Below are 14,570 nucleotides of genomic sequence, written 5' to 3' on the forward strand. Positions count from 1 at the left end.
ACTACTGAATTCGTGTATCAGTTCTAGCAATTTTTTTGGTGTAGTCGGATTTTCTATATAGAGTATCATGTCATCTGCCAATAGTGAAACTGTGATTTCTTCCTTGCTGATTTGATAGTTTTATTTCTTTTTGTTGTCTGATTGCTGTAGCTAGGATTTCCAGTACTATGTTAAATAACAGTGGTGAGAGTGGATATCCCTGTCTATTTCCTGACTGTAGATAAAAGCTCTCATTTTTTCCCCATTAAGAATGATATTAGCTGTGGGTTTTTCCATATATGGCCTTTATGATGTTGAGGTGTGTTTCTTTTACCCCTACTTTGTTGAGGATTTTTAGAATGGATGTTGTACTTTGTCAAATGCTTTTTCTACATTTATTGAAAGGATCATATTGTTTATCCTTTCTTTTGTTAATGTAGTGTAGCACACTGATTGATTTGTGAATATTGAACCACCCTTACAGTCCAGGAATAAATTCCACTTGATTTTGGTGAATGATTTTTTTAATGTGCTGTTGGATTTTGTTTGTTATTATTTTATTGAGAATTTTTGTATTCTTGTTCATTAGGGATATTGGCCTGTAGTTTTCTTTGTTATTGGAATATTTATCTAGTTTTGGTACCAGGGTAATGCTGGCATCATGGAATGAATTTGGAGGTTTTCCTTCCTTTTTTTTTTTTTTGGAACTGTTTGAGAAGAATAGATATTAACTTTCTTTAAATGTTTGGTAGAATTTGCATTTGAAGCCATCTGGCCCTGGACTTTTGTTTCTTGGGAAATTTTTTATTACTGATTCATTTTCTTTGCTGCTCATTTGTTTGTTCAGCTTTATATTTCTTCTGGTTGTGGTTTTGATAGTTTGTATGTTTATACATTTCTAGGAATTTATCCGTTTCTTTCAGGCTTACTGGCATACAGTTTTTCACAATATTCCCTTATAATTGTTTGTGTTTTTGTATTTTGTAGTTATTATTTCTCCTCTCATTTGTCATTTTATTTATTTGGGTCCTTTCTCTTTTCTTTTTGATAAGTTTGGCTAGGTGTTTATCAATTTTATTAAATATTTCAAAGAACCACCTACTGGTTTCAATGATCTATTGTTTTTTTAGTTTCGATAGCATTTGTTTCTGCTCTAATCTTTATTATGTCCCCCCTTTTGCTAGCTTTAGGCTTCATTTGTTCTTTTTCTAGTTCCTTTTGGTGTTTGTTTATTTGAGATTTTTCCTCCGTGAAGTGGACCTATATTATTATATAATTCTCTCTTAGGACCACTTTGGCTGCATCCCATATATTTTGAATCATTGTGTTTTCATTTTCATTTGTTTCCACAAATTTTTATTTTATTTTTTTCTTGATTTTCTGGTTGGCCCATTCATTGTTTAGTATCATATTGTTTAACCTCCATGTATTTGTGGTCTTTCCAAATTTTTTCTTGTTGACTTCAAGTTTTATAGCAGTGTAGTTAAAAGATAAGCATGGTATGATCTCAGTCTTCTGTACTTGTTGAGGTCTGATTTGTGATCTAGTATGTGATAGTATGGAGAGTGTTCCATGTACGCTCAAAAAGAATGTGCATTTTACTGCTTGGGGATGGAATGTTCTGAATATATCTGTTAAGTCCATCTGGTATAATATGTCATTCAAAGCCATTTTTTCCTTGTTGATTTTCTGCTTAGATGATCTGTCCATTGATGTAAATAAAGTGTTAAGCTTCCCTATTGTTATTGTATTATTATCAATTATATCCTTTATGTTTGTTATTAATTGTCTTATGTATTTCGGTGCTCCCACCTTGGGAGCATAAAGATGTGCAATTGTTAGATCTTCTTGTTAGATAGTCCCCTTGATTATTTCCTTCTTCATCTCTTGTGGTTTAAAATGTCTTTGGTTTAAAATCTAATTTGTCTCATAAATATTGCTACTTCAGCTTTTTTTGACTTCCATTTGCATGGTAAATGTTTCTCCATCCCCTCACTTTCAATCTGCAGATGTCTTTAGTTCTAAAATGAGTCTCTTGTAGGCACCATATAGATGGGTCTTGTTTTTATATCCATTCTGACATACTTTGTCTTTTTATTAGAGTGTTTTGTCCATGTATATTCAGAGTAATTGTTGATAGGTATGAATTTGGTGTCATTGTATTACCTGTAAAGTCAGTGTTTCTGGACATTTTTCCATTCAAAGAGTCCCCTTCAATATTTCTTGCAGGGCTGGTTTAGTGGTTATGAACTCCTTTGGTTTTTATTTCTCTGGGAAATTCTTTTTCTCTCCTATTTTGAATCATAGCCTTGCTGGATAGAATATTCTGGCTGCAGATTTTTCCTGTTCAGCACTTAGAATATATCATGCCACACTCTTTAGGCTTGCCAAGTTTCTTTTAAAAAAATCTCCTGCTAGCCCTATGTGTCTTTCCTTATAAGTTAGGGTCTTTTGTCTTCCTGCTTTCTTAGGCTGTTTTTCTGTATTGCTGTATTTTGCAAATTTAATTTCAATATGTCTTGGTGTTGCTGGCCTGCTTTTATTGATTTTAATGGGAATTCTTTGTGCCTCATGGATCTGGATTTGTGTTTCCTTCCTCAGATTAGGGATGTTTTCAGCCATTATTTTCTCAAATAAAATTTCTGCCTCCTTTTCTCTCTCTTCTTCTTCTGGGACTCCCATAATATGACTTTTATGTTTGGTGGAGTCACTGTTCTTATGTTCCATAATTCTTATTTCTGTCTTTTGTTCAGTTTCATTATTTTCCATTATCTTATCCTCTGTTTCACTTATTTGTTCTTGTGCTTCTTCCAGCCTTGTGTTCATTACATCCAGTCTGTTTCTAATCTTGGTTATTGCATTTTTCATTTCTAAATGATTTCTTTTTAACTCTTATCTCTGGGGTAAGGGCCTCCCTGAAGCCTTCCATTCTTATCTCAAGCCCAGTGAGTATCCTTGACTATTGTTCTAAATTCTCCATCAGGCGTGTTACATATATCTGTTTTACTTAGATCTCTGGCCATCACCTTATCTTTTTCTTTCTTTTGGGATGAATTCCTCCATCTTGGTATTTTGTTTAAGTGTCTGCCTTCTCTGTGTTAGAAAAGCCAGTTATGTCTCCTGCTCCTGAGAGATAAGGGCTTTATGAAGAAGAGATATGATAGTGCCCAGGGCCTGGCACTTCAAGGGAATGTCTCTGTGTGCTGCATGTGCTTTGCTGCTGTATTTTGGCTGCTCTATCCTTTAGGCCAATCATCTGAAGAGGCTGTCCTCACCTGCATTTGGCAGTGTTTGGTACTTGGCCAGAATATGGTGACTTTTAACAAGGCTTGCTCTGGTCTGCTTGTTAAATGAGACCTGATACTACTTCCACTAGAACTGAAAGCCTCACAGACTCTCTGGTTGGGAGATGTGCTCTGGGTAGGGGTTTCTGCTGGTCTTCTGGGGGTGGGGCCCTTTCCACTGGGACTGAGGCAAACTTGATGGAAAAGGGGAGAGTGCCAGAGTGCAGGGGTGTAGTACTTGCTATAAGCAGGTTAGGCAGCTAGTGTTGGTGCTCTGCTGATTTCAGGTGGCTCTGTGTTCATGACGAGAGGTGGGGGAGAGACAGGGTACCAGTCAGCTCCTTTGTCCCCAGAGAGGCATCACTGTAAATGCTGCCTCCAGGCATTCTTCAGATTGCTGATTCCACGCCATCTGTCCACGCTAGTCATTTGACTAGCTTTTCTCCAGGAGTAGGGCAATGACCTCTGGGGTTTATACCAGCCAATCCTGGTGACCTTTCAAGCTTCAGTCTTTAAGCCCTATCTGTTGCAAGAGCTCATGAAAATCTGCCCCTCTTGTTTTCCCAGCCAGTGGCTTTGGGGAAATGTTTTTCTTGTGCATTCCCCTCTGTGCTCCTCTCTCACTTGCCTTTCTCTGTGACCACAGCTCCTTCCTCTCCACAGCACCAAAAGCCTGTTTTGATGTAGGGAAGATGTTAGGGTTTGAGGTTGATAGGAAAGAATTCTTGAGATGCAAAAATGGTGATTTTATTTGGAGCAAAAATGGTGATTTTATTAAAGTATGGTGCCAGGACCCATGGACAGAGAGAGCTGCAGTGGGATTGTGAAGGGGTGGTGATTATATACTATGCAGTTGGGGCAGTTAAGGAAAAGGGAGATTTTGATAGAATTTTCATGTGTTAAAGAAGACACACAGAATACCAGAAGTTTTGCTGTTTGTCAAGTTAAGGTTTTTCCTTCTAGTAAGGCATTTACAGTAAGATAGTTGGGAGCTTCCTGGAGGAATGTTATCTTCCTCCTATCACACATCCTTATCAATGTGGGTTTTAAAAAAATTCAATTTTATTTACATCTCTTTCTGCCTCAGCCTCCCTCAACTTTATGGAGGGGAGTGTGATGTTAGGGCTTCAGGAAACTGAGTTATGGGTCTCTGGAAATTAGGCTATTGATAAGAAACTTCTTCCTTTTAAATCACTAGGACATTTGTGAACTGAGGGAGATTCCTGTCTTGCAGGACTGTGATCTCTATTAATTCACTATTTGTTTTTCCTTTCCTTAGCTTTAGGGCAGCCAGGAGTATCTGAGGAATGTCACACATATCACATGGAGGGCAGTGTAGGGTGCCAGCTTCTGTTTTGTTCTCAGCTAGCCTTCTGCTCCCTTATCATGTTTCTCCCCCAAACCATGGCTTCCTACTTCATAACTTCTTTGATGTGGCTTCTTCTCTCCCCTTGAGGAGTTTGTTCTGTTAGCCTTCATGATAATTTCTGGGGTATTTAGAATGATTTTTGTTAGGGAACCTGGACTGGATTGCCTGACAGAAGAAATAAATGGCACTCAGCGATCTTGGAGGATAGGAGGTTTATTTGACACTGGCGGGCTCAGAGGAGAGTGATCGCCAAAGGTCAGAGCCCTGAGCAAAAGCAAGGGAGATAATTTATACACTTCTTCCATATACCTGGCAATTTTGGCATGCACAGCAAGCGGGGCCAGAAGAAGAACCTGGAAGGGCACTGGGGCAGGGACTGGCCTTCCCCGGCTGGCTTGGTCTGCTATCTTAGAACACAGATTTTCCTTATCAGTTTGATACTTTTCTAGTTGTGTTTGTGATAAGTCTGGTGTCTTCCTACTCCTTTGCCATCTTCTCTTCCACCTCCTCAAATATACATTTTATTGTATTTGCAGTTATATAATGTATGTGTACAGATTCACTATACCAAGTAGAGGATAAAATTTGTCTGCTTTTTTCTCCTTTGCTTTTTAAAAATAGCTTATAAAAGTCAAACTATAGACAACATCAAATGACTTAGAAATAAATTTTTATTAACCATTTAAATTCATAAACTGTATGTTTCATTGTAAGGTCAACATAAAGAAAGGGAAGTACTCTTGAATTCATTAATGTTGGTTTCTTGATATTTCTTCCTTACTAGAGGAGGAAGCAGAAGGAGGGCCAGGAAATTTGCTGCTTAATCAGTTAGAGAAACAGTGATCCTACATAAGTGTTCAATATAAGATCAGGGCTGTCACATATGTTCAGTTAGGAATAATTTCATTTATCTATAGTTCCAAGTAGGAGTAGAAAACTAAAAAATAAATAAAGAGTAGTAAATTATCATATTAAATAATTGAATAGTCTGGCCAAGTGTAGGAATTTTGCAGTACTTTAATCATGCATTAGATCTACATTAAAAAAACTTGGAAGATTTTTAGATGTCTTGAAGATGCTGCCAGTTTCTGATTTTGCATTCTTGTGTTATTTCTTTAGGTTTTGTGTCTCTAAACCACAGTTATTCTGCTCTATAGAACAAAGATTTTTGTCTGGGCCTCTTCAATATGATACAACATGGTTTTCTTGTTTGATTTATAGACACTTTGGTGCTTGTTGATAGAGTTATACCTCTATTTTTGTCTTCGTTCCTGCACATCACTACTGCTTCACTCCTCAGTTGGGTTAAATGGATGATGGGTGTTAAGTAGGGCACTTGTCATGATTGTCATGATGAACACTGGGTATTGTATGTAAGTGATGAGTCACTAAATTCTACACCTGAAACTAATATTGCATTATATGTTAACTGAGATTTAAATGAAAACTTGAAAATAAAATATATTAAATTCAGTGGCCACATTTCCAATACTTTACATTAAGATATAATCAATGAATGACTACTCTTAACTTCTTTCATTGGAAATTACTTGTAGCATTTCTGACCATTGTGGGAAAATGTGAATGAGAAATGTGGAAGGAGCATTATTACATGTGTAGTAGTAATATTATATCCACACAAAGGTAGTGATGAAGAGATCTTGAAAGATAGTATTTTTTCAGAGAAGAGTGTTGGTGTAATAGGTTGGTAGGAAGAGGATAATGGCTATAGAGTTATGTCAAGCTCAGGAATTCGAATAACAAATATAGCCGTTTTCTTCCAAAGGAGGCTTACTTTCTCAACTTACTTATCTCTTTTAATTTATTTTTTGTAGACAACCAATTTTTTAAATTGAAATATAGTTGACACACAATTTTTTTTATATTAGTTTCAGGTATATAGCATAGTGATCCAACAACTTTATATGCTATACTATGCTCACCACAAGTGTAGTTACCATCTGTCACCATAGAACACAGTATAATAATGTTGACTATATTTTCTAGGTTGTACATTTTATTCCTGTGACTTGTTCATTCCTTAACTGGATACCTGTACCTCCCATTCACCTTTACCCATCTTGCCCATCCTTCCTCTCTTCCAACTGGCAACCACCAGTTTGTTCTCTGTATTAATGGTTTTTTTTCCTGTTGTTTTATTGTTGTTGTTTGTTTTGTTCTTTAGACTCTACATGTAAGTGAAAACATTCGTTATTTGCCTTTGACTTATTTCACTTAACATAATACCCTCTAGATCCATCCATGTTGTTTTAAATGGCAAGACTTCATTCTTTTTTTATGGATGAGTAATATTCCATTGTATATGTGTACTGTATCTTCCTTATCCTTTTTTTTTTTAAAGATTTTATTTATTTATTTGACAGGCAGAGATCACAAGTAGGCAGAGAGGCAGGCAGAGAGAGAGGAGGAAGCAGGCTCCCTGCTGAGCAGGAAGCCTGACGTGGGGCTCGATCCTAGGACCCTGGGATCATGACCTGAGCTGAAGGCAGTGTCTTTAACCCACTGAGCCACTCAGGAGCCCCCTTCCTTATCCTTTTATCTACTGATGGACACTTGGGCTGCTTCTGTAGTTTGGCTATTGTAAATAATGCTTCAGTAAACATAGGGGTACGTCCAATCTTTTGAATTAGTGTTTTTGTATTCTTTAAATACTCAGTAGTGCTATTACTGGATTATAAGGTAGTTCTATTTTTAATTTTTTAAGGAACCTCCATATTGGTTTCCACAGTGACTGCACCGACTTGCATCCCCCCCAACAGTGCATTAGTGTACATTTTTCTGTATATCCTCACCAACACTTATTCTGTTTTTGACTTTAGCCATTCTGACATGTGTGAGGTGATCTTTCATTGTGGTTTTGATTTGCATTTCCCTGATGATGAATGATGATAAGAATCTTTTCCTGTGTCTATTGGCCATCTGTGTGTCTTCTTTGGAAAATTGTCTGTTTATGTGTATTCAAACAATTTTAATAAAAGCTGCATTTGATTCCTATCCTTGTATGCCAAATCTTAATCAGTAGTTTTGCAGATGTCACTTAAAGCTTTTATTTACTTTTTTTTGCAAGCAGGAGAAACTGACTCTACATAACACAAGAAATTTATTGGATGGGTATTATGGTAATTCAAAGAGTTGAAGGAAAATTGAACAGCATGTTTGGTGAAGGCTAGAACCAGGACAACTCTGGGAGTCAAAATAATAGGAGCTCATGGACATCCTCTACTTCTGTCCTTTCAGAGAATTTTTAGAGAAGGAGCTTATGGCTATTCCCTTACCCCCCATCACTTTGGATATTGACTCTGGAATTACTCAGTTCCAACTGCTTCTCTTCCATAATAGTCAAGTTTTAGATGATAGGATCTTATTGGCTTTGCTTAGGTCAAATGTCACCAGTACAGTTTGAGATGGGGGAGGTGCAGAACCTGTTTTAAAATGTGGTGCTGTTTCTTAACAAAAGGTATAAAAAAAGGATACTGGGCACAAATATCCTGTGTCTACTATAACTTGGTAGTGTTTCCCTAGTTACTTAATTATCCATTTTTTAAAAAGATTTTATTTATTCACTTGTCAGAAAGTACGAGTGAGCACAAGCAGGGAGAGCAGCAGGCAGAGGGAGAAGCAGGCTATAATTTGTCAGGGGCACTTAAGTTTTTGATATGTATTAGCTTATATACAATTTATATTCAGTAAATTGCCATAAGAAACATTTTTACTATATCCTTAATTTTGTTTTGCTTCTGTTTAGATAGTTTTCCTTGAAAGGTAGCACACTGATTATCAAAGTAAAATTGAAATCTTATTAATGTATATTATCATTTATTTCCCTCTAATTTATTACTTCATTAACTATCTATTTCTGGCTTATATAAAATTACACAGAAAACAAAGTCAACATACAATAGGACAAAGAAAACTATAAAAACTGAGAAGAAAAAAGACAAAGGAAAACCTGAGGATTCAGAAGAGTAAGTTAATCTTTTTCCTTGCTAATTTATATTTTCTTTTTATACAAATAATTTAAGGGCATGTAAACATAACTTATTAACCATTTCTAAAAGATACATAACACTATGTAATACATAGTTTTATAGACAGACCAGGATATGATGGTGGAAGTGGGCTGAGAAGGGAAAAACAAAGAACTAAAGGTGGTTTAGAAGGGGAGAATGAACCACAAGATATTAAGGAATAAGTAAACAGAATTAAATCTGAAAATCATTTTAGGGACAAAGGATTTACATTGTTTCCATGATGGTTTGGCTAATGATTTGTGATTTGTACATTAACTCTTTATTCTGGGCTGTTCTTTCTTTTTTTTTTTTAAACTGTACTTCTTGATTATACATATTATGTAAAATCAATCATCTATTTTTTATACATGTAGATCATTGTAAAGTGGCCTTATTAAGTGAATATTTTCTTTAGTAATATAAAATTTTCTCTTTGCATTTTGAATTTGCTTTAGTCAAATCCTAATATAAATATATAATTTTAAAAAGAAACTATAAATTGAATCTTTATAGAATTTCACAAATTCTGAAAAGAAATTCAATGAACAGTCTTGAACTTTGTCTCAGAAAAGAAAAGATGACCACCCTCTTTCCTTTTTATTTTTTGCTTGTTTTGTTTCTTATATTTCTTATATTTGTTTCTCATATTCCACATATGGTACTTGTCTTTCTCAGTCTAACCTATTTTGCTTAGCATAATATTCTCTAGCTCCATCCACATCATTGCAAATGGCAAGATTTTGTTCTTTTTAATATATGAGTAATATTCCAGTGTGTGTTCCAGTGTGTATATTAATGACATTCCTCAAGCTGATTTCTCACTGGTATGATTACAATATGGAAGTGAGATAAGGCAAGGATTTTCAAAGTGCATTGATCTTTTTCTCCTCTCTGGTCATCTTAAGTTTTTATTTAAATTCTAGTTATTTGATATATAATGCAATATTAGTTTCAGGTGTACAATACAGTGATTCAACACTTCCATACAATACCCCCTGCTCATCACAAGTGCACTTGTATATCTATATACATACATCACATCTTCTTCATCCATCAGTCAGTGAGCACTTGGGCTGTTTTCTATAATTTGGCCATTGTAGGTACTGCTGCTATAAACATCAGGGTGCATGTATCCTTTTGAATTAGTATTTTTGTATTCTTTGGGTCAATACCTACTAGAGCAATTACTGGACCATAGGATAGTTCTATTTTTAACTCTTCGAGGAACCTCTGCATTGTTTTCCAGAGTGGCTGCACCACTTTGCATTCTCACCAGTAGTGTAAAAATGTTCCCCTTTCTCCATATTCTTGCCAACACCTATTATTTCTTGTGTTTTTGGCAAACCAAGAAACAGACTCTTAACTATAGAAAACAAACTGATGGTTACCAGAGGGGATAGGTCAAACAGGTGATGGGGAATAAGGAGTACACTGTGATGAGCACTGGGTGTTGAATGGAAGTGATGAATCACTGCTTGGTACAATTGAAACTAGTATTACACTATATATTAACTAACTGGAATTTAAATGAAAACTTAGGAAAAGATGACCATAGAGGAAAAAATGATCAATGTACTTTGAAAATCCTTGCCTTATTCCACGTCCATATTTTAATCATACCAATGAGAAATTAGCTTGAGAAATGTTGTTCAATTATTTATCACTTATATGGATTTATGATTCTTAAAAATATGAATTTCTCCTGAGGATTTTTATTTAAAAATGGTTTAAGTACCAAAGAAATCAAAGTAGTTATGCAATTTAAAATATCATGATATATTTAAAAATCTTTTTAATAACAGGAAGAAGTCTCTAGTCAGAGAGCTTAAAATAAAAGGAGATTTGCTTGAAGTCCAAGTAAGACACATACTTTCTCTACGCATCTAAATTTAATTAGGATATGCTCTGATAATTATATGTACAGACAACATTAATATGCATGTGAACATAGGGATGTGTATGTGTGCGTATTTCTTTATCTGTATTAAAGTTCTTTCTGAGGTAGTTCTTCCTTATTGGTTGACTTTTCTCATTAAGTTCCAGAAAATAAAATGGTAAATCCAAGCATGTTTATTGTCAAGGTTATGACAATCACCATGGGTTACTCAACTACAGGTAATATCATGGAGGAAATAAGATCATACTGGGAGTCATAACAGGGTCTTACTAAGTTTTGTGACATTGGACAAGTCCCTTTAACCTACTTGAGCTTTGTATTTTTGGTCACTAAAATGGGTAAAACAATATCTTCTCTATCTCAAAAAGGTATATATAAGAGGTGTAAAAATCAAATAAGAAAAAATGAAACTGTGAACTATAGAGCCCACACTTTTTTATGTCATCCAGTGAAAGGTAAATAACCTTTTATTTCATCTTTATATTGGAATACCTTTATTTTTTTGTGTACAAGTTAACTTTTTTTAATAACTGCCAGAGCATCATACCACTCATATCAGTGAATGGCTGGACAAGTATACACCTGAATTCTGTAAGAATCAGGTAACATAAATTTGAAGAAAATGAGAGTACCCTCGAGATATTGAATATAAAATATTATGGTGTTAATTTTCTTTTTCTGCATAACAAGTTACCGTAAGTTTTTCAGTTTTTAAAACAACTTATATCAGCTCATGATTTGAGTGGGTTAGGAGACTGAGCAGACTTACCTATGTCCTAGTTTGTCCTATGCTTACTCAAGGCAATTAAGGTGTTAGGTAAGCTCTATTCCATTTTCTTAGGGTACTCTTCCAGGCTCATGTGGATGGAGCTCATGTGGTAAACATCGGTTCCTTCCTAGGACTGAGGCATTTGGCCATGGGACCTTTTCCATATGCAGTTTATATCACAGCTGCTTGCTTCTTCCTCAAGGCCAACCAAAGGTTTCTCTCTTTTGCTAAGGCAGAATCTTAAATAATGTAACATGATCATGAGAATGATATCTCATCACTTTAGCTATATGCTGCAATCTAATAAAGTAAGTGGCATCTCATCACTTTGCTATCTTCTGTTGGCTAGAAGCAAATTACAGGTCCCACCCATACTCAAAGGGAGTGGATCATTCAGAGCATAACTACAGGGATGGAGACCATGCTGGCCATATTAGAATTAGTATTCTGCCCTACCACATTTACCATTTTATTTTCTATAGAACAGTATTGTTTCCTGTTTTGTTGAAGATTAATTGACCTTATAATCACGGAGCCTATTTCTGTGTTTTTATATTCTGTTCCATTGACCTATGTGTCTGTTTTTGTGCCAGTACCATACGGTTTTGATTACTATGGCTTTGAAATCTAGAATTGTGATACTTTCAGCTTTGCTTTTCAATTTCAAGATTGCTTTGGCTATTTGAAGTCTTTTGTGGTTCCGTACAAATTTTAGGATTGTTCTAGTTCTGTGAAAGGTTTTGGAGGGGATGGGGGTGGGGGGTTGGGTAAGCCTGGTGGTGGGTATTAAGGAGGGCACATATTGCATGGAGCACTGGGTGTGATGCATAAACAATGAATCTTGGAACACTGAAAAAATAAATACTATTGGTGTTTTGATAGGGATTGGATTAAATCTATAGATTGCTTTGGATAGTATAGACATTTTATTATTTTTATTTATTAGCATTTAAAAAAAGATTTTATTTATTTGTCAGAGAGAGAGAAAAAGAGCATGCAGGGGGAGTGGCAGGCAGAGGGATAAGCAGGCTCCCCACTGAGCAGGGAGTCTGATGTGGGACTCTATCTCAAGACCCTAGATCATGACCTGAGCCTAACTAAGGCAGATGCTTAACTGACTGAGCCACTCAGGCATCCTGGTATAAACATTTTAACAATATTTTTCTTCCATGCCATAGGCATGGAATGTCTTTCCATTTCTGTGTGTCATTGTCAATTTCTTTCATCAATGTTTTACACTTTTCAGAATATAGATCTTTCACCTCTTTAGTTAAATTTATCCTTGGGTATCTTATGTTTTTGGTGTAATTATAAATGGAATTATTTTCTTAATTTCTCTTTCTACTGCTTCATTATTAGTGTATCGAAATTCAGTGGATTTTTGTACATTTTTTTTGTATCCTGCAACTTTACTAAATTCAGTAATCAGTCCTAGTAATTTTTTTGTGGAGTCTTTTGAGTTTTCTGTATATGGTATCATGTCATCTGCAAATAGTGAAAATTTATTCTTAACAGTTTGATGCCCTTTTTTTCTTTTTGTTGTCTGATTGCTTTAGCTAGTATTTCTAGTTCAGTGTTGAATAAAAGTGATGAAAGTGGACAGCCTTGTTTTCTTCCTGACCTTAGGGGAAAAACTCTCAGTTATTCACAACTGAGTATGATGTTGTGTGAATTTTTCATATAAGGCCTTTTGTATGTTGAGGTATGTTCCTGTTAAACTACTTTGTTGAGGGTTTTTATCAAGAATGGATGTTATACTTTGTCAAATGCTTTTTCTGCATTTACTGAAATGATCACATGGTCTTTATCCTTTCTCTTATTGATGTCATGCATCACAAAATGATTGAAACAACTTTGCATTGCACAAAAACTTGATTGTGGTCAATGATGTTTCTAGTATATTGTTGGATTTGGTTTACTAGTATTTTGTTGAGGGTTTTTGCATTTGTGTTCATCAGAGATACTGGGTGATACTTCTCTTTTTTTTGTGGTGTCCATCTGGTTTTGGTATCAGGGTAATGCTTGCCTAATAGAATGACTTTGGAAGCATTCCTTTGTCTTCTATTTTTTGGGTTATTTGAGAAAAGTAATATTCTTCTTCAAATGTTTGCTAGAATTTGCCTGTGAAGTCCTCTGGTCCTGGACTTTTCTTTGTTGGGATTTTTTTTTTTAATTTATTTTCAGCGTAACAGTGTTTATTGTTTTTGCACCACACCCAGTGCTCTATGCAGTCCGTGCCCTCTCCAATACCCACCACCTGGTTCCCCCAACCTCCCACCTCCCGCCCCTTCAAAACCCTCAGATTGTTTTTCAGAGTCCATAGTCTCTCATGGTTCACCTCCCCTTCCAATTTCCCTCAACTTCGTTCTCCTCTCCATCTCCCCTTGTCCTCCATGCTATTTGTTATGCTCCCCAAATAAGTGAAACCATATGATAATTGACTCTCTCTGCTTGACTTATTTCACTCAGCATAATCTCTTCCAGTCCTGCCCATGTTGCTACAAAAGTTGGGTATTCATCCTTTCTGATGGAGGCATAATACTCCATAGTGTATATGGACCACATCTTCCTTATCCATTCATCTGTTGAAGGGCATCTTGGTTCTTTCCACAGTTTGGCTATTGTGGCCATTGCTGCTATAAACATTGGGGTACAGATGGCCCTTCTTTTCACTACATCTGTATCTTTGGGGTAAATACCCAGTAGTGCAATGGCAGGGTCATAGGGAAGCTCTATTTTTAATTTCTTGAGGCATCTCCACACTGTTCTCCAAAGTGGCTGCACCAACTTGCATTCCCACCAACAGTGTAAGAGGGGTCCCCTTTCTCCACATCCCCTCCAACACAGGTTGTTTCCTGTCTTGCTAATTTTGGCCATTCTAACTGGTGTAAGGTGGTATCTCAATGTGGTTTTAATTTGAATCTCCCTGATGGCTAGTGATGATGAACATTTTTTCATGAGTCTGATAGCCATTTGTATGCCTTCATTGGAGAAGTGTCTGTTCATATCTTCTGCCCATTTTTTGATATGCTTATCTGTTTTGTGTGTGTTGAGTTTGAGGAGTTCTTTATAGATCCTGGATATCAACCTTTTGTCTGTACTGTCATTTGCAAATATCTGCTCCCATTCCGTGGGTTGCCTCTTTGTTTTGTTGACTGTTTCCTTTGCTGTGCAGAAGCTTTTGATTTTGATGAAGTCCCAAAAGTTTATTTTCGCTTTTGTTTCCTTTGCTTTTGGAGAC

General features: G+C 35.9%; 1 protein-coding gene across 1 annotated transcript in view; it reads left to right on the forward strand.

Moving 5' to 3' along the window:
• Window positions 1-14,570, forward strand: part of CCDC7 (coiled-coil domain containing 7) — a 404,782-nt gene that overhangs the window by 84,795 nt on the left and 305,417 nt on the right. The window contains exons 14-15 of the mRNA XM_047741462.1: window positions 8,533-8,618; window positions 10,466-10,520. Coding sequence (XP_047597418.1) covers window positions 8,533-8,618; window positions 10,466-10,520 — 141 coding nt within the window. The remainder of the gene's footprint in view (window positions 1-8,532; window positions 8,619-10,465; window positions 10,521-14,570) is intronic.

This window comes from Lutra lutra, chromosome 8 (genome assembly GCF_902655055.1).
Source record: "Lutra lutra chromosome 8, mLutLut1.2, whole genome shotgun sequence".
Classification (NCBI taxonomy): Eukaryota; Metazoa; Chordata; class Mammalia; order Carnivora; family Mustelidae; genus Lutra; species Lutra lutra.